This window comes from Chanos chanos, chromosome 4 (assembly GCF_902362185.1).
Source record: "Chanos chanos chromosome 4, fChaCha1.1, whole genome shotgun sequence".
Lineage (NCBI taxonomy): Eukaryota > Metazoa > Chordata > Actinopteri > Gonorynchiformes > Chanidae > Chanos > Chanos chanos.
This window is the reverse complement of record NC_044498.1, coordinates 39,538,780-39,555,381: the sequence shown is the minus strand read 5'-3', so window position 1 is coordinate 39,555,381 and position 16,602 is coordinate 39,538,780. Positions and strand designations below refer to the sequence as shown.

At 39.9% G+C, this 16,602-nt stretch overlaps 3 protein-coding genes across 3 annotated transcripts; 1 reads left to right on the top strand and 2 right to left on the bottom strand.

Annotated features, from left to right (window-relative positions):
• Positions 1-2,466: 2,466 nt before the first annotated feature.
• On the bottom strand, positions 2,467-4,685 carry mxtx1 (mix-type homeobox gene 1). The gene is made up of 3 exons (XM_030772316.1): positions 4,664-4,685; positions 3,758-3,942; positions 2,467-3,240 (listed from the first exon to the last, which is right to left on the bottom strand). Exons 1-3 carry the CDS (start codon positions 4,683-4,685, stop codon positions 2,467-2,469), a joined length of 981 nt encoding a protein of 326 aa, XP_030628176.1.
• Positions 4,686-9,255: 4,570 nt separating this feature from the next.
• LOC115809346 (ubiquitin-40S ribosomal protein S27a) lies at positions 9,256-11,151 on the bottom strand. The gene is made up of 6 exons (XM_030770947.1): positions 11,105-11,151; positions 10,932-10,996; positions 10,347-10,401; positions 10,126-10,211; positions 9,792-9,923; positions 9,256-9,446 (listed from the first exon to the last, which is right to left on the bottom strand). Exons 2-6 carry the CDS (start codon positions 10,977-10,979, stop codon positions 9,297-9,299), a joined length of 471 nt encoding a protein of 156 aa, XP_030626807.1. The 5' UTR covers positions 10,980-10,996; positions 11,105-11,151; the 3' UTR covers positions 9,256-9,296.
• Positions 11,152-11,485: 334 nt separating this feature from the next.
• On the top strand, positions 11,486-15,904 carry LOC115810384 (clathrin heavy chain linker domain-containing protein 1-like). Its single transcript, XM_030772315.1, has 11 exons — positions 11,486-11,689; positions 11,782-11,969; positions 12,237-12,376; positions 13,001-13,202; positions 13,347-13,462; positions 13,637-13,736; positions 14,171-14,277; positions 14,381-14,555; positions 14,786-14,988; positions 15,157-15,336; positions 15,708-15,904. Exons 1-11 carry the CDS (start codon positions 11,486-11,488, stop codon positions 15,902-15,904), a joined length of 1,812 nt encoding a protein of 603 aa, XP_030628175.1.
• The last annotated feature ends 698 nt before the right edge of the window (positions 15,905-16,602 follow it).

The window sequence follows — 16,602 nt, the reverse complement described above, 5'->3', positions numbered from 1 at the left end:
TAGTTCTAAAATCTCATCTTCCATTTTGCCCCAAATCACTTTACATTCTATGCTGCTTCATAAGGTTAAATGAAACAATCATTTTATATTCATACATACACACACACAAACACACGCTCCTATATGTAGCAGTCTGAGCCACATCTCGTCCCCACTATGTCTGAGGAAAACCTAACAACAGGAATCCCTTCCTCCCTCTGTTTCCTGTCATGTTTGTTCTGAAGAAGGGGATGCACTGTGGATATGAAACTGAACGTATTTTGAATAAGATAAACATCCCTCACAGCCAGCAAACATCCTGCACTTGTTAAAAAAGGAGAGAAAAAAGTAATGCAACACAGTGGAAAAGTTGAGTCTTTTGGCCCGCATAGGAAATATGACCCTAACAGCAATGTGTAATCATCCTTATTGATTATTTTGTCCCTTATTCTAAATATGATTATTACACTTAATTTTCTAAAACACACAAACAGATAGATAGATAGATAGATAGATAGATAGATAGATAGATAGATAGATAGATAGTCTGCCTGGTAACTCAATCCACATTTGCATGAAAAAGATACGACAGGGAGAGATACAGCCACCTGTTACCTTGTTATGCAGCCAGCAACAATCACCAGTAGCCGCAGTCCTCTATTACTGTCTGGGTCAACAGTTGACTCCAATCAATCATCCAGCCATGTCTTACACATCTAAAAGACCTCAAGGTGTCCAGCTAGGACTGACAAATTAGGCAAGTTGCTCTCTCACAGTTTGTCACCTGAACCAATAAATAAATAAAGTTACATAACCAGGGCTATTATTAAAGCTGTCTGAGAGCTCCACTCAGTGGTAAAATTTGTGAAAAACAGAGAGAAAGAGAGTGAGAGACACACAGACAGGCTGAGTGAGAGAGAGACAGACAGACAGACAGACAAACAAACAGAGATGTGCCTTGGCAGGTATATGTAGATGGGCATATGGACAGGGAGAGGACTGTGGTCATTTTGACAGTTTGTAAAAAAAATACCTGGACCCAGACAACAGATGGTGAAAAAAAGCAAAATAAGCACAGCTTAGTCTACATCACAGAGACCATAAAACACATTCAATGGGTTTGAGTCTGATTTCTTCATTCTTGTCCAATCTGGTTGTGTTACCATAGAAACTACCATGTTTCTCTTAAAGACTGATCTTACATTATCCTTAAAGTGAACTGTAATGTTTAATTTTTTGAACAGATTTTTGAATTTGTTTCGTGGAATATGTGGTCAGGCAATATCCAAGAGCCAAAAACATTGCTCGTGCTCTATTGTTTCCCAAAGGTCCAGATTCTGAAACTTGTCTTTGTCCCTTTTCCATTCCAACAAACATGCCTCTGATGCTTGATGAAAGGACTGCAGGCTCAGAGATGACAAAGGGTTTCCACCATTTACTATCTCCTTTATCTTTCTTGCCTTTTACATGTCTCTTTTACAAAACTTTCAGATGAACAAACAGAGAAATGCAGTGACATCCTGACTATCTAACAGAAAGTCTGCCCAAAAGACAGTTAAAGAAGGATCTAAAAGATATGTTATCAATGAGCATATTGACCTCAGGAAGTCAGATAACAGCAGGTTTCCTTGTAAATGAAAGGAGGTCATTTAAGAAACCAAGAATTTAATAGGATGCATATTTGTGAATGTTTCATTAAAACTCATCATCTCTGAGTTTAACACCCATTTTGGCTCAGTTCTAACATCAGGAATCATTTGGACCCTATTTTTGAGCAGATGACTATTCAAAATTCATGTCATCTAACCTTTTGGCCATGTTTGTCATTCACAAAATCTGAGATTCTAAGAGTTAGAAAGCTTCACTATCCTCCATGGCAATGTCTGCATTGTGTATTTTCTTCATGTCATAAATTACAACATAACTAGCTACATTTCACACAGTAGATGTGGCAGTTCAAGGCAAAACAAGATACTGTAATCTCTCCATTCTTAGAGAGAAGTTAACTCTATTTGTTAGGCACTACTCTAACCATTTTGAGAGATTTCGATGCGTTATTTAAAAGGTAAATCCTATAAAAAATATTTTTAAGATGAAAAAAATTACCCACAGTTAAATTTGTCATGTTTTAATAAGTCGGAACTTGTGTTTAAACATCTTCATTGCAAGTGCAAAGATCTAATAAATAATCAGTAAATAACCAAAAAATAAAGATGCCAAATGACTTCGAAGAATTCTTGTACAGGTCAAAGAAAATGAATAAATTATAGTGATAAATAAAACAAACATCCCTCCAACCCTCCAAAAAGTATGAGTGGGTGAGAACAAGCCTGTAATCAAAATTTACATTTATCCTCTTTACATCTAATTACTCACAAAATGCAGTGAGAAACATAACCAACCATACAGTCCAATAAGCATGTTCCACATAATTAATACAATAAACATATAAATACATAAATAAGCAAATAAATAACTAGATTGTCCTCAGCAAAAGACAAGGCTGTCTTCAGCATTGCGGTTCATCATGTTATTCCCCTCCCACCAGTCACCCTCTAATTCCCCCAGGATTTCCTGCAGGGACAAGGCAGGGAGCTCAGGTACTGGACCATGATGTAACCCCCTCTCCTGTTGGCCTGCAGAGTGCTCAGGAGTCTCCACACAGAAGGAACCAGGGCCAGGTGGGGTATTCTCCAACCCTCCTTCCCAGCAGCCTGAATCAGGAGTGGCAGGGGCCAAAGGCTGGAGGTTCCTGGGGGTGTAGGTCTTCTCCAAAGTGGATGGATATAAGAGGACCTGATTTGGGTGGGAGTTACAAGGCTGGGCACTGACTGGAGAGGACTTCCATACAGAATCCACAGGGCACCCCTCTTCATATTTTCTTGCCCAGCTTGGCACCATATGATGCACTGGGCTCTGGAATGGTGGACTGGCACTGCTGCCCACCAGATGGCTCTGGTGAAACTCAAAAGATGGGGTGTAGCAGCCTGATTCATCACCCATGGAGTTTGATGCTGGTGGGCAGTGACTGTAATAGCATTTTTCATCAACCTCTCCTTTAATCTGGGAGGAGTATGAAGAAGGTAGACAGGGAAAAGACTGTTGTGCCAGACTGGATGTGCCTCCATGACTAGCACTGTGCAGATCCAGGAGTGGACTCTGGGGGGCACTGTAGGCCGGTAAGGTAGGGTCTGTTTGCCACAGAGCTTTCTTGGCCCCCTTGCATTTCAAGGTTCGAGCTCTTCTGTTTTGGAACCAAACCTAAGAGAGAGAAAAAAAAAGACAAGAAAAAAGATGGTCCTCATAAGAATACAATAGAGACATCAGAGCTGTCCAAACACATTTGATAAAGGGTTTCGCCATGAGATGTTCAGGTAAATCATTCTCGAATGATATCTGTAAGCAGGCTGGGTGCAGTGTAATCAGAGCATTAAGACTTATCTTTCTCTGATGTCACAGATAACCAGAGAGACTTGTATCATCTCATTGCTATGGCGATAACAAAGGCGCTGATACTAGTATCTGGGGTTCTATGGATGCAGCATTTTCATGCGGTTTCCATTTCAGATCTTGGAATGTTGGCAAATTTGTTTGTATGTGTATGAGCGTGTATGCACATGTGAGTGAGATTTCCTGATAATGAATTTAAAAAGAGGACAGATCGTGATGTGTCTGTGTAATTGTTTCTGTCTAAGAGAGAGGACTTTTATGTATATGCCTGACTGTGCATGGTTTTAGGTGTCTGTATTTTTAAATAGTTATTGTATATAAAGACTACCTGTATGCGAGACTCAGGGAGTCCAGTGGTCTGAGACAAACTCTCCCTCAGACTGATTCCAGGGTAGGGGTCTGTCTCAAATGTAGCTTTCAGCAGTTCCACATGCTCTTTGGAAAAGCTGGTTCTCTTTCTACGGCTAGCACTCCGAGACACAGATCCACCGGTGCCAATCTGTCTGGGAACATCTGTAGGAGGGGGGAAGCAAAGATCAGAACCCAACTGAAATGGGAGGAAAAAAAAGTGCTATCATAGAGAGCTCTTACTGTTCTCAGATCAGTTATTCAGTGATATGATACAGGCCTGTCTGGCTGTGAAGTTTGACATTAACCCATGTCATTACAATACAGTCATAACAACCAGAAAGAGAAGCCTAGTCTGGTGTTTGTTAGATAACTATGCTAACTAAGGTCAAAATAAAGTAAGGCCAAAACATGACAGTAAAGAAGTGGACAGAACACTCCTTGACCTGTCAGACATTACACAGTACAATGGCACAGAGGAGTCCTTGTAGATAAGAGCCCATGAAAAGAAAGTCTTCATTTGAAATAACTCCATACAATATTTTTGTCATACACAACGTAACTTTTTTTTTTCTGCAAACACTGAGGCCTTCTGAGCAGAGGTTCTAAGTTCTTACTAACAGAGATGCAACTGGAGATTTTCTGTTCTTTTCTTTTAAATCCCAAAATAATTGTTTCCTAAACATTCTTTTAAAAAACAGTGAAACTAGGCTATAGGTCTCACATTAAATTTTTACACTATCTAATATTTGTACTCTTTTAGATTTTGCCATAGAGCAGTCAAAGCAAAAGGTGAATACCTTAAATTCTGAATGAAATAACATTATGTAAAGGTATTAATATTGTATAAAATCATTTGCGTTATATGTTGCTAGGTCCACCTTACCTGGGCTGTTGTTCTTCCACATTATGCAGCACCTCGGATTGATTAGAAGGAACTCAGCAGACTACAGATTCCTTATGAGTATGAATGAAGACACTTGCCCACTAGCTTCGTAAACTGTTTTGACTTCTGATCTTTGTAAACCCTATTTATACCTGTCCCCCCACCTGTCCCATATCCCATGACTCCCCATTGTATTCCTCAGAAGTGCTTATTTTGCAGTGTAGCCATGAAGGTGACAGGGATCAGAGTGAGATTGTGGCGTCGGGGGTGTGTATGAGTAGTAGTGTAGTTCTCTGAATCAACAGATCACCCCCCCCCCCCACACACACACACACACACACACACACACACACCCTCTCAGCCTAAAGTAAAGCCATTCACACTAAATAACATGACTGTACATGTGTTGTATAACCCCAACGGAATATGTAAGATTATTTCTTTAAATTTTTAAATGATACTTTCACAGAAAAATTTCATTTCAACAAATATCTTCAGAGTACCAAGTGCTCTTGGGAGCACATTTCTGATGCTAATGTTGATAATGACAGAGGTAAGAAGGTGACTCAGTACCCAGAAGGTCATGGCTTTGGAACCGTAGCATGAGTGGACAATGCTGATGTGCCCCTCAGCAAGAAGCATAACCACACATTTGCTTTCAAAGTGTGTGACCTGACAGAGAACATAATAATTTCCTCTGGAAAAGAACTGACAGCTAAATGAATACATGTATACTGCTTCGGAAGGTGTGAGAGCCAGCCAGTAGAAATACAGACTGTGACACATTACGTAAAATGCACTGACACGCAGAATATTTATTGCGATCATATTTCGTCACTTGTGTTGTTCATTTGTTTATAGCAGAATTGTCGGTGATGTGATTCATCCTGATAGAATGCTAGGGTGCAATGACACAGTGCAAGTGCAAATTTTTACTGCTGGGAATGATCTTTGAGTTTTAAAATACAATATACCTATGCAAGGAAGAACACTGTGCTCAAAATTTACAATACATAATTTCATTTTTAAGGCATAAAATGTATTGCCATGATAACACATAGTGAATATAAACTAAAGGCATGGGGTAAAAACATTTAGGTATGCAAATATTCAGCACACATTCACAGAGAGGTAAATGAGTGTTCTAAACCAAGAGGGAATATTTACCAAACTAACTGAACCAGGAGGAAACATTAATCAAACTTATTGCAGATTCACACTCATAATTAAAGTCCAGTGTTTGGCAGTGTGCCATCTTTTTGTCTTTAATTGCCAAATAATCAAATGTTTTAATCAATAAAACAATGGGCTTAAGAAAATATTAACTTACATGGACATTAGCGAGATACTTAACACCACTCAGTACCAAGCTTATGATTGGAGTTGCATTGCATTTTCAAATCATAAAAGACTGAAGTCACACAAATAGGAAAAACAAGGACAGCCAGTTGCTGATTGATGAATTGGCCCATTAGCAAGTGTGAGATCCCAAACAACACCTCCACCACCACACATACACAGACACTGCATCTAAAATCCCACAATGTAAACCACACCCCCGTTTGGCTATCTAAATCCTATCGCTTCTTATTTCATCGGCCTTATACATATACACACAGTTTCACTCATTTCTGGAACCTTCAAATGTGTATAATAAATATTTTAAAAAATGTTTATTTCTACTTAGTTTTCTCTGATTGTGTTTGTCTATAATCATTGCTTAATCTTCTGACTAGAGTGCTTGGGCTGGTTCCAGATTTTCACTGGCAACCATATATTTGATTGGTAACCAAAATATTTCAAATCTAATATGTGTTACATGTACAGCTCTGTAGCGGGACATTTCCTAGAGAAAGCCCTAACGTACAGATCAAAAACATACCTACATTTTTTTTTTTAACTTAAGTTATATATTGCAAAATGCATACTTAACATAGTCAAAAAGTACTATAAACAATCATCAGCAATTATGAAATGTCAAGAAATGTCTTTTAAAGGTGAATTAAGCATCCTTCATAAATATTCACCAGAAACAGAGCACATTACAATGACTTTTCCTAATGTTTGGTAGTGTTCAAAAGAAGACATCTTACACCCAGAAATGCAGTTTGCCTGAGAAATTGAAACACTACTGAACTCAACACTGAGATCTGAAATCACAACATTTACTTTAGAAAGTGTCATTTTCTCAATAATACAACTTGTGGTCAAACTCATGGGTAAATTTCATCCTCATCTTTGATTCCAGTGGGAAGTTGGGAGCAGAAGGGTTCAGACTGAGCTGCAAGTTTCAGCTGTAATTAGCTCTGCAGGGACGGGGATGGAGATGGCACTTTAATGAGACAGCTGCTTGGTCAACAATGCAACAGCAAAGGCTCTGCTCCGGACATTACATTAATGAAAGCATACCAACGAATCCAAAAGTGCAATCGGACATGAGAGAACAGTGTTCTGTCAACTGGAACACTTTTTTTTTCTTTTTCATCAATACGACCATCAGAGCTCGTATCTGAGGGAAAGCATCGATTATCTTTGACCCTCACCACAAACCAGCTGCAGAGAAACTGAGGTATTTTCATGATTAGTACAAAACAAACTCCTGGAGCTCAGCAGGTGGCGCTGTGCATCACTCCTTATTAAAGCATTAGAAAGATCTGCGCTGAAAGTGACATCTTTTTCACGCTTTCATATTTTCACTTAACTTCTGTTAATTCATCTAAATCCTTTGGCTTAGGGCCAGGTTTCTGTTCTGGAGCACTGCAGTACTCTGTTCCAGACCATGAAAACTGCTACCACAAAACTGTCACAGTAAAGGGCTCACAGGATCCCTGGAACTGCAAATACATCTTTCATGAGCGTGTTGGCCTCTGACTGCTGCATAGATTAAATATACGTGGGACACTGGACTACACTGAAAAGACTTTAGCATTGACTATGGCAGTGTATTGCAGGTAGGCAATCCAGTGGAGAATGACAGAGATGTTCATTTTGAAGCAGTTGATGAATACAGATATTATTTACCTCTGCCCAAGGCACTGACAGGTCTGAATCAGTTTCATCAGTAAAGCAAAGATCATAAGACACATGTCAGCTGAGTTTGTCTACTGTTAAGTGTACATTTCTGTTTCAAATAGCTAGCCCTAACACCTTAAGAACACACATAAAGACAACACTTTCCTTGGACACACAAACAATCCTCTGCTACAGGAAGTAAATTAGCTGGGTTTTTTTTTTTTTTTTTGAGAATAGTCTCTTTTTTCATGAAGCATATTCTCTGCTGATTTCTATTAGGATTTTCATTGTCTGGCCTAGATCGTAAGGACATCACACTAGGGTGACGTTCCCTAAAGAAAACATCCCACAAGGCTTCTACAAGTTAGTTTCCTATGAGAATTACACTGGATTTCCATAGGAATTGGGATCCATGAAATATAGGAATCCCATGAGGGAGAATCCTACAGTGTATTTTTAAGGGGTACCCACTGGGTTTCAGATGGAATCTCCATGGGTACACATAAGATTCCCATGACAAACAGAATCTACATTATGAAATTTTCTTCATTCTGAGATGGGTCTCCCACAGCTTTCCATTGATCACACAAGTCTTTTCCCATGGTGAATTAATACAACTGAGGTATGGAATGGGTTTCAGTGGATGTCTGACTATGGTCTCAAGCGTTTTAAATTAAATTGCACATTATCATAATTCACATATCAAGTGCCGAGTCCATTTTGTAGTTCCATTCTCAATAGGAATGCATTGTTCACAATAATGCAAACAGCTTACTTGGCTGTCCCGTTTGTTTAATTTGGTAAAGAAGTGACAAAAGATCCCTCTGAACACATTTTTATATGTTGTTACCTTGCCATGTGGAATCCCCAAACTACACACTAGTTCTAGCATGTCACAACTGTCGAAGTTTGTTTAGTGTAGCATGTCACACCTCCGCATTAAACTTTTGAGCAAATGAAACCTTTCATGAGGCCATAGAACCATTCCTTCTCCTCATCCAGTCGTTGTGCAGTCAAACATTGTTTCATCACAAGATCTGTTCCTACACCCCTATATTCTTAATAGTATTCTATTCACACATCAGTTTTTCTTCTACTCAACACTTTCCATGTAATGATGTGGAAAGACAAGGTATTTAGATATACAAAACAAGTATTCTTGCTCTCCAATGAGAAACCATTCATCTGATGAAAACTTGACTCTAGCTGTGAATTTTCCCCCCCATGGCAGTCTGTTTCTTTGCAGGTATTTGCAGCAGAAGATCCAAAGAGCAAATGAATTTCAAATATGACCTCAAGCAGTATGAATTTACAGATAGGCAACTACTAAGTCTTCACAACAAAGAATAAAGTCTACGTTTTGATATGCCTCATGTAATGCAGCGTAAGGTCCCCTCAAGACTGAAATATTATCAGTTTGTAAGAAACTACTTCAGAAGTTTTAAAGTTTGATACATAATTGCACCATTCCTACAGGGCTGCATTTTCTAGCCTTTACATGGACTCAAATCACCAAAAAGATAAGAAATGTAAGAGCAAACAGGAGTAATGTGATGGACACTGAAATAAAGAGACTGAAATAATTGGGTGGTGAAAACTTTATTGACTACTGTCCATTTGCTCACTTGTCCTCAGGCTTATTGAAGCAGTAAGTGAGGCAGCACTTTCCGCAGTAGTGCCTATCGAAGTGGCTGGCCATGAAAACTCCAGCACCACATTCGTCTGCTGGGCACTCACGACGGAGACGGTGGATCTTGCCGTTTTCGTCGACCTGTGCGATCATACAAATGGAATTATAACACTGGAAGACTCAATACATCCCCCCCCGCCCCCCGAAGTATCTCATTAGAATTGGACACACAGGACAAGTGATTTAGAGCAAGCCAAAAATCCACAGCACCCTGTAACAACCTTGTTCAACATCATTCCGCTTTAAGCAAATGACTTTCAAAAACAACCCAGATAATGACTCATTTTTCCTCTCCTAGGCCACATGCATAAAATACAGAATCACAGGGCTCACAGATAGCATGCTGTACACTTTTACTACAGTACAAACACTCCCAGCAGCATACGGTGTTTGGCCATTTAGTGAGTGGGTTCTTGTTGGTCTTACCTTGTAGTACTTGAGCACAGCAAGCTTGACCTTCTTCCTCTTGTGCTTGTTCTTCTTGGGAGTGGTGTAGGACTTCTTCTTCCTCTTCTTAGCACCACCACGCAACCTCAGCACCAGGTGCAAAGTGGACTCCTACATAAGCAAAGTGAAGTCAAGTTTACAACTTCTACCCAAGAATGTAATTATAGCACACTATACTGCTTAAGAATGGGGGAAAGGATGCAGGATTACAGGTATTAAGAACTGTCTTGTGCATTGCAGGTCTTTGTGAAAGTTAAATTAAAAACAAAAAAAAAAAAAATGTTGAGACCACTAGACCACTATCAGTTCTTACCTTCTGAATGTTGTAATCAGACAGGGTGCGTCCATCCTCAAGCTGCTTTCCAGCGAAGATCAACCTCTGCTGGTCTGGGGGGATACCTAGAAAACATTGATCACAAATCAATGAACACAAGTTATATTGTGCATGTGTTTGTTGTCAAAGAAACCCATCTGTCATGTCCATCACCTGAAACACTGTTAGAATACTTAAATAACAAATATAGTTAATGTTACCTTCTTTGTCTTGGATCTTGGCCTTGACATTTTCAATGGTATCTGAAGGCTCAACCTGAAATTATTAAGATGGTTCGTTTCAAGTGATTTTTTTACAAATTATCTGAATTGCATTCGGAAACATCGGTTTATCACTCGTTCTACCGGCTGATTGTGAGGACGTTTTCTAAACTTAAAACCAAAACCTAATGTCTGACTTTTACTAATTGTAGTTTGACGAGTATAATCCTTGGTTTAACGGCTGTCGAACCCCCTCTAACACACTTACAGAGGTGCATACAGCACATTTTGACCATTGTTAAACTGTTTTCTTTTTTCCCATGACTGCGACATGGGGAGGGTTACACGTGTTGTCATAAACCCACAAATCAGGCATACTTAATTTCCATGTTAAGGCCTTAAAAACGCTTCATCGGATACAAAGAGCACAAGCAATCAAAAGAGAGAAAATAATTCTGAAAACTATAGTAGACTAACATAACGATTTAACCAGGTTACATTAAGAAAATATCTGGCAATACTGCAAGGCTAACGCTTTAGCATAGCTATCAATGAGCACTACGAGTTAGCCAGACAGGCACCCACCTCAAGGGTTATGGTCTTCCCCGTTAGGGTTTTAACGAAAATCTGCATTTTGGCGTTGAATCCACCTGCATACAAGAAAAAAAGTGTTTACATGACTTTATGGTCATATATTGGATCGGCCGATGCCCAATAATTACTGTAATTATTCACTTATTTTAGGAGCACAAACTCACCACAAGCCTCTTGCTAATGGCGGAACATGAGAAGAGGTCTTCGTAGCTGTGAAACAGGGTTTTCTGAGAGACGTCGCAGGGACTAGTAGTCCTATAATAAGCCTGTTCGAAATACAAATGGTGAACGTTATGTGAAACTACTCGGACATTGCAATTACTGAATGTCGAAGAAAATTGACGGATTTTATTTGACTAGAATTTACATTAAATTTTATCTCACAGAATATTACGAATTGCTACTTTGGTCGAGATTTCAACTACAACACCCATAAACCCCTTACTTCCATAGCAACCAGCAACGCTGCAGTACTGATTACTTGTAACGAACGTTCATGACATAAATTGAACGGTCTGTAAAGCCAGTCACTGTTATAAAGAGCCATGTCCTGGACCAAACACTCGAGATTCCCAAACCGTGATGATATAAGTGGAACGAGAATCTTGCCACCAATTACATCTTTGAGTCATAAGAATTTTCTCCAATCCATACGAGAGTACATAGAGTATGAAAAAGAGCGCTTGGGATGTCCGGAAGAGGGACCTGATGAGCAACGTTTTTTAATTTTCAGCACCGTATTTGATAAGGTAGGAAGGGTTACTTGTGAAACCAGTAAATCTCTGTGACCTGTAAAAAGTGACGTGACGTGATTTTGCAGACTATCTTGTCCTCTTGCCAGGTCATTGACCGTACAAGTGCATACAAGACAATCCTAATTACCATTAAGAAAGCGTATGATGACTTCATTAGTGCTATGAAAAAACAGGAGTGTGATTGCATGCTTGCTCGGAGGAAGCTGAAGGGCTTAATAGCTCAGCCTACCTCACTGATGTACAATCAAAGAAGAGCAGCTCAGCTAAAAGAAAGGTAAGATTTGGCACAGGATTTCTCAGATCACTTTAAGTTACCATATATACCAGGTTTCTGTCAACGATTGACAGGATTCCTGATCTATGGCCCCACGTTGTAGACTCAGTGACTGATATTGTGTGTATGTTGTGTATGTATGTATGTATGTATGTGTGTGTGTGTGAAATAGAGAGAGAGAAAGAGAGAGAGTCCGTGCCCACATGTGTGTCCATTTAACTTGTACATGCTTACCCTGTGTTAGCAACAATCTGTGTTGATTCCCAGGATTGCAGTCATCAAGACGAACACTGCTAAATTACAGGCCGAGCTGAAGAAACTTGATGAGTCCAGGGGAGAGAGAATGCCCTCACAACAAGATAAAAGTTTAGACAACAACATACTGAGACCTGTCGGGCAAATACCAGGCAGGAACTAAATATCCATATGAACCTAATTTGAAAGCTAACTTTTCTTGATTAGAGTACCCTTGAATATGTTAATCATCAGTTAACACTTCACAACTTTAAACTGGTGCTTAATGTAGAGAAAACAGAGTATGTGTTACATGTTGTTCTGTAAGTCCCCTAAAATCACTGATTATAATACTTGCGTGCTGAATGGAGCCCATTTAACTTGTATGTCATTATATACACAACTTGTTACCTGACTATCCTTAACAGCTTACTTTTAAACCTCTTACTTTTAAAATGTAAATGAGTTGACCAAAAAAAACCCCTCAGAACAAGACAGTGTACTCTTTATAGGAAAAAGTCATGTTTTACTTTTAAAAACAGAGGGGGAAAATGTTCAGACTCATCAGTCATTGATTAAGGTGACATTTTTTTAAATCAGCTTTTCTGTTTCAACTCTCAAATGTCTAGATTCTGTTTACCATTGTACCTTTAGGTTATTCTTATTTATTCACTTTTCGAACTTTTTTTGCTTTTATGTGCTTTGTAGCAAGGCCTATCTGCTACTGAAGCTCAGTTAGGTTTGCCTGGATTTGTTTGATTGATTATTGTCCTATGAATTCATCCTGTTGCTCCCAGGTCTGACACTTGATGATTTGGTGAATCCAGTGGCACTGACTAAGCACCAGGAGTATCTGGAGCATAAGAAAGCCAATCTACTGAGGAAAATGAGGAAGCATTATGTGCCTGTACAAATTAAAGCAGACCTGGATAGCAAACTGAAAGCTTGCTTAGATCATATGGATGAGCTGACAGTGGAGAATGACAGACTCCAACTTCGGTGAAAATCTGTTAAAAAATATCTAAGAATTAAAACTCACACACACAGACATATACATACATACTACATACATATCTGTGTGTGTGTGTGTCTGTGTGCATGTATGTATGTATGTATATAATGTATAACAATTTTTTTTTTCAGTTGCAAAAAGTTGAAATTTATGAGTGAAGCCATCACGGCTTGGGAAGGATCTGGGACGGATGTCCCTCTTTTGGAATTTGTGTGCTCTCAGCTGAGGTGCATGGCTGAGCTGAAAGGTATTCACTGGGCATTCATTGTTATGTGCTGCTGCTGTACAGCTGGTATAAGTGCTTTTAGAATTATTCTCTTACTTTACCCGTATGATATCTTTTTGTTTGCGTCTGTTATAAGTTAATGTTATACCAATCAGTAATATGTTCTGTTCTTATGTCTGTATGAATTTATTATAGCATGGGATGCAGACTGCTGCTGGGACAACACTGTGTCATTTGAAGAGGATCATCCTGGTAAAGCTAAAGAATCAGAGCTCTTGGTGAACTATATCGAAAGGTTCGCAGCGTTAATGGTCTCGCTGACTCTTTTTTTCTGCTGGTGTTAACAATGTGTTAGAGAAGCTTCTCTCAGTGCAAGAGCTGCTTTAGAATTGTAATTAGTGTTGCAACCACTAAACCTGGGTCAAATAAATATTTGAAATATTTCATTGACTTTCAATGACAGTCGACTCTCAGTTTTCTTCAGTACTCCTTTTCTTTGTGACCATGCTCTTTTAATCAACATGATACGTTTTGATGAAGGAATCATGTAATATTCATTTGGCATTCCTTTTAATACACTCAATGATATTAGCAGAGGAGCACTCAAGGTTAATCAACTATTTCTGAGTATTGTGACAAGGTCCAGTCATTTAAACAGCCATTTAGTTGAACTACTCACTTGACCCAGGTCTGTTGAGCTGTACAGCATTGCACTGTTATTTTCTGCAGGTTTATGGACCTCATTGAAGGGGGCGAGTATGAGGCGGCTGCCTTTCATGCGGCTAGATCCCCATATGGAATCCTGAGAAATATGGAGACAATGGAGAGATTTAAATGTACGTTCGTCCGTCTCATTTCATAGGTAACCCTGGCTGTCTGTGATCATGATAATTAGACATTGAAGCCACTCCTCTGACTTCCTGTCTTGTTCACTCTTAGCCGTCACCGTGTATGAGGGCGAACTGCCTCCGGTGCTGCTGTTCTTCCAGGCCCTCATGATGTCAGTGCAGGCAGGGAAACAGTTGCCGGGGGAGGATCTGTCTGTGGAAGCTGCACGCTGTGCTCTACAGCACAACTATGTGGAGCTGGTGACTCACTGGGTCACCCAGCATAGGTAAGGCAAGAGTGGATTACACTGTGATTTGTTTCAGCAGAAACCTGTGCTCTCCTTTGTGCAGCGAAGGGGGTGTAATATTGGGCTTAGGTTTGGTTGTGAATGGCAGGTGTGAAACTCAAGTATGTGGGGAGTTTTGGGGGATTTAAAAGGTAAAAGTTAGGGCTTTGTTTGGTCTGGGGCGCTGTGAATAAAGTTATATCAATGAACTCTTCGCTCTCTCTCTACAGGTTGACATTCAGTGAAGCTCTGGGAGATGTGATTAGTTCTCATGAGAGCAGAGATCCACGCGTTACTGACACCTGCATGGCTCTAGCGCACATTGTTTACATGGCCTGTGGTGTGCTCAGGAAGGCCACACTGAGCATGTGCAAACGAGGTCTGATCTACGGAGCTGTTGAGTTTATGTACCAGAATAAAGCCTTCACTGTAGGTGCGTAACATACGTATGGTAAGATATCATGACGCATATATGACTGTGTAGCAACTTTAGAGGGTTTTTTATTAGCTTTATGCATGTGTATTCATTTTGGCTATGACAGACTATTATTATCTGTTGTTTTTGCACTGATTGCCATGAACCTCTGTCTCTTTTGAGCAGATGACTGTATGTTTGTGCTGAAAGGATGTCCCAGTCTTGCTTTACTGGATGCTTTGACACAGGACTGTGATGGCAAGCCTGCACCCCTGTCTGTGGGTTTTGTTTGTCACTCCCTCGTGAAGTCAGACCTCGAGGACCTGGCCTTACAGCTACTGGAGAAGATTCACACAAGAGGAAAAGGTGTCTGCATTTATGCTCCCCAGTCAGTATTAGTTGTGCTGTGCAGGTGTCATGTTTACCGTGAACAGATGCACTCATTAGCACATTATGTTTTTAAAGTGACAGTACAGTTTAACAGGCCTTTAATACAGGCATATAAGGAGGGACTTACCCACTGATATGTGACACTGTCAGTAGCATGTGGATACTAAAAACACTGGCAACTGTACAACAAAAATATTATGCCTCTCCATCTATTTCCTCATGCTTCTGTTTACTGACACACTCAAAACGCACACGCACACACACACACACACACACATACAGACACACACACACCATAAACATTTTCTCAGTTTGTGCAGGTCTCATACTCCAAATATATTTCACAGGTTCCCTGAAGAAGACCATTCTGGAGGATGAGATGTGTCATGCAGAAGGCTGGAGTGAGATTGCTGATTGCTGTGAGAAGAGGAACCTGCCGCAGTTGGCAAAGGAGATAATCTCCTGCCTGCTGTCCCAGTCTGGGGCCATGCGCCTCTCCCCTGGCAGCGATAGTGCCAAACTGATGGAGCATGTGTTTATGTAAAGAGAAGGCCACTAGATGGCAGCCATGAGACAGATCCACCAACGTGAGTCAGCAAAAGCACCAGAGAATAATGTTTGGTCATCCACAATAGTATTAAAGGGATCAGATTATTCAATGCTCACTGGCTAATATTGGATAGCTGAACATGTATTAATAGAACTGTTCTGTTAGTTTCCTATGATTTGTCTGTGTTTGTAATGGAAAGTTAGGCCAGAGTTCAAGTTGTTTAAAACCCAAAAGGGTTACTGTGTTTTCTATATTGGTCCACTGTGCCTACCACCTTAAAGTAAACAAAATCCTCACCCATGGTAAAATTTTATTTGGCTGTCTCATAAGACAAGGCTCTAGTCACTGTCTGTCTTTGTGCTGTTGTCACTGGTAGTTTGAGAAGATAAAGGCAGAGTGACGGTCAGTGTTGTGACCTCCCACACACACAGTGGGCTCTTTGTTGGCTTGTAGGGCCACTATGGTAACAAGGCACATGAAAGCGAACCAAAGCTCCCATAGTGCACAAACAGCACCCACATTCAGTAAACCGCAGCCCTCTGTCTCATCTGAATCACAAATCTCCATTCAACACACTATAAATCTCTTATACACAGGGCACATCCATCTTGTGTGTTGTTTTGTACTGACAGCTCTACAACCCAAAGTTATGATGAAAATCAGTGTTATATTTTAAAGAGATAATAGAGGAA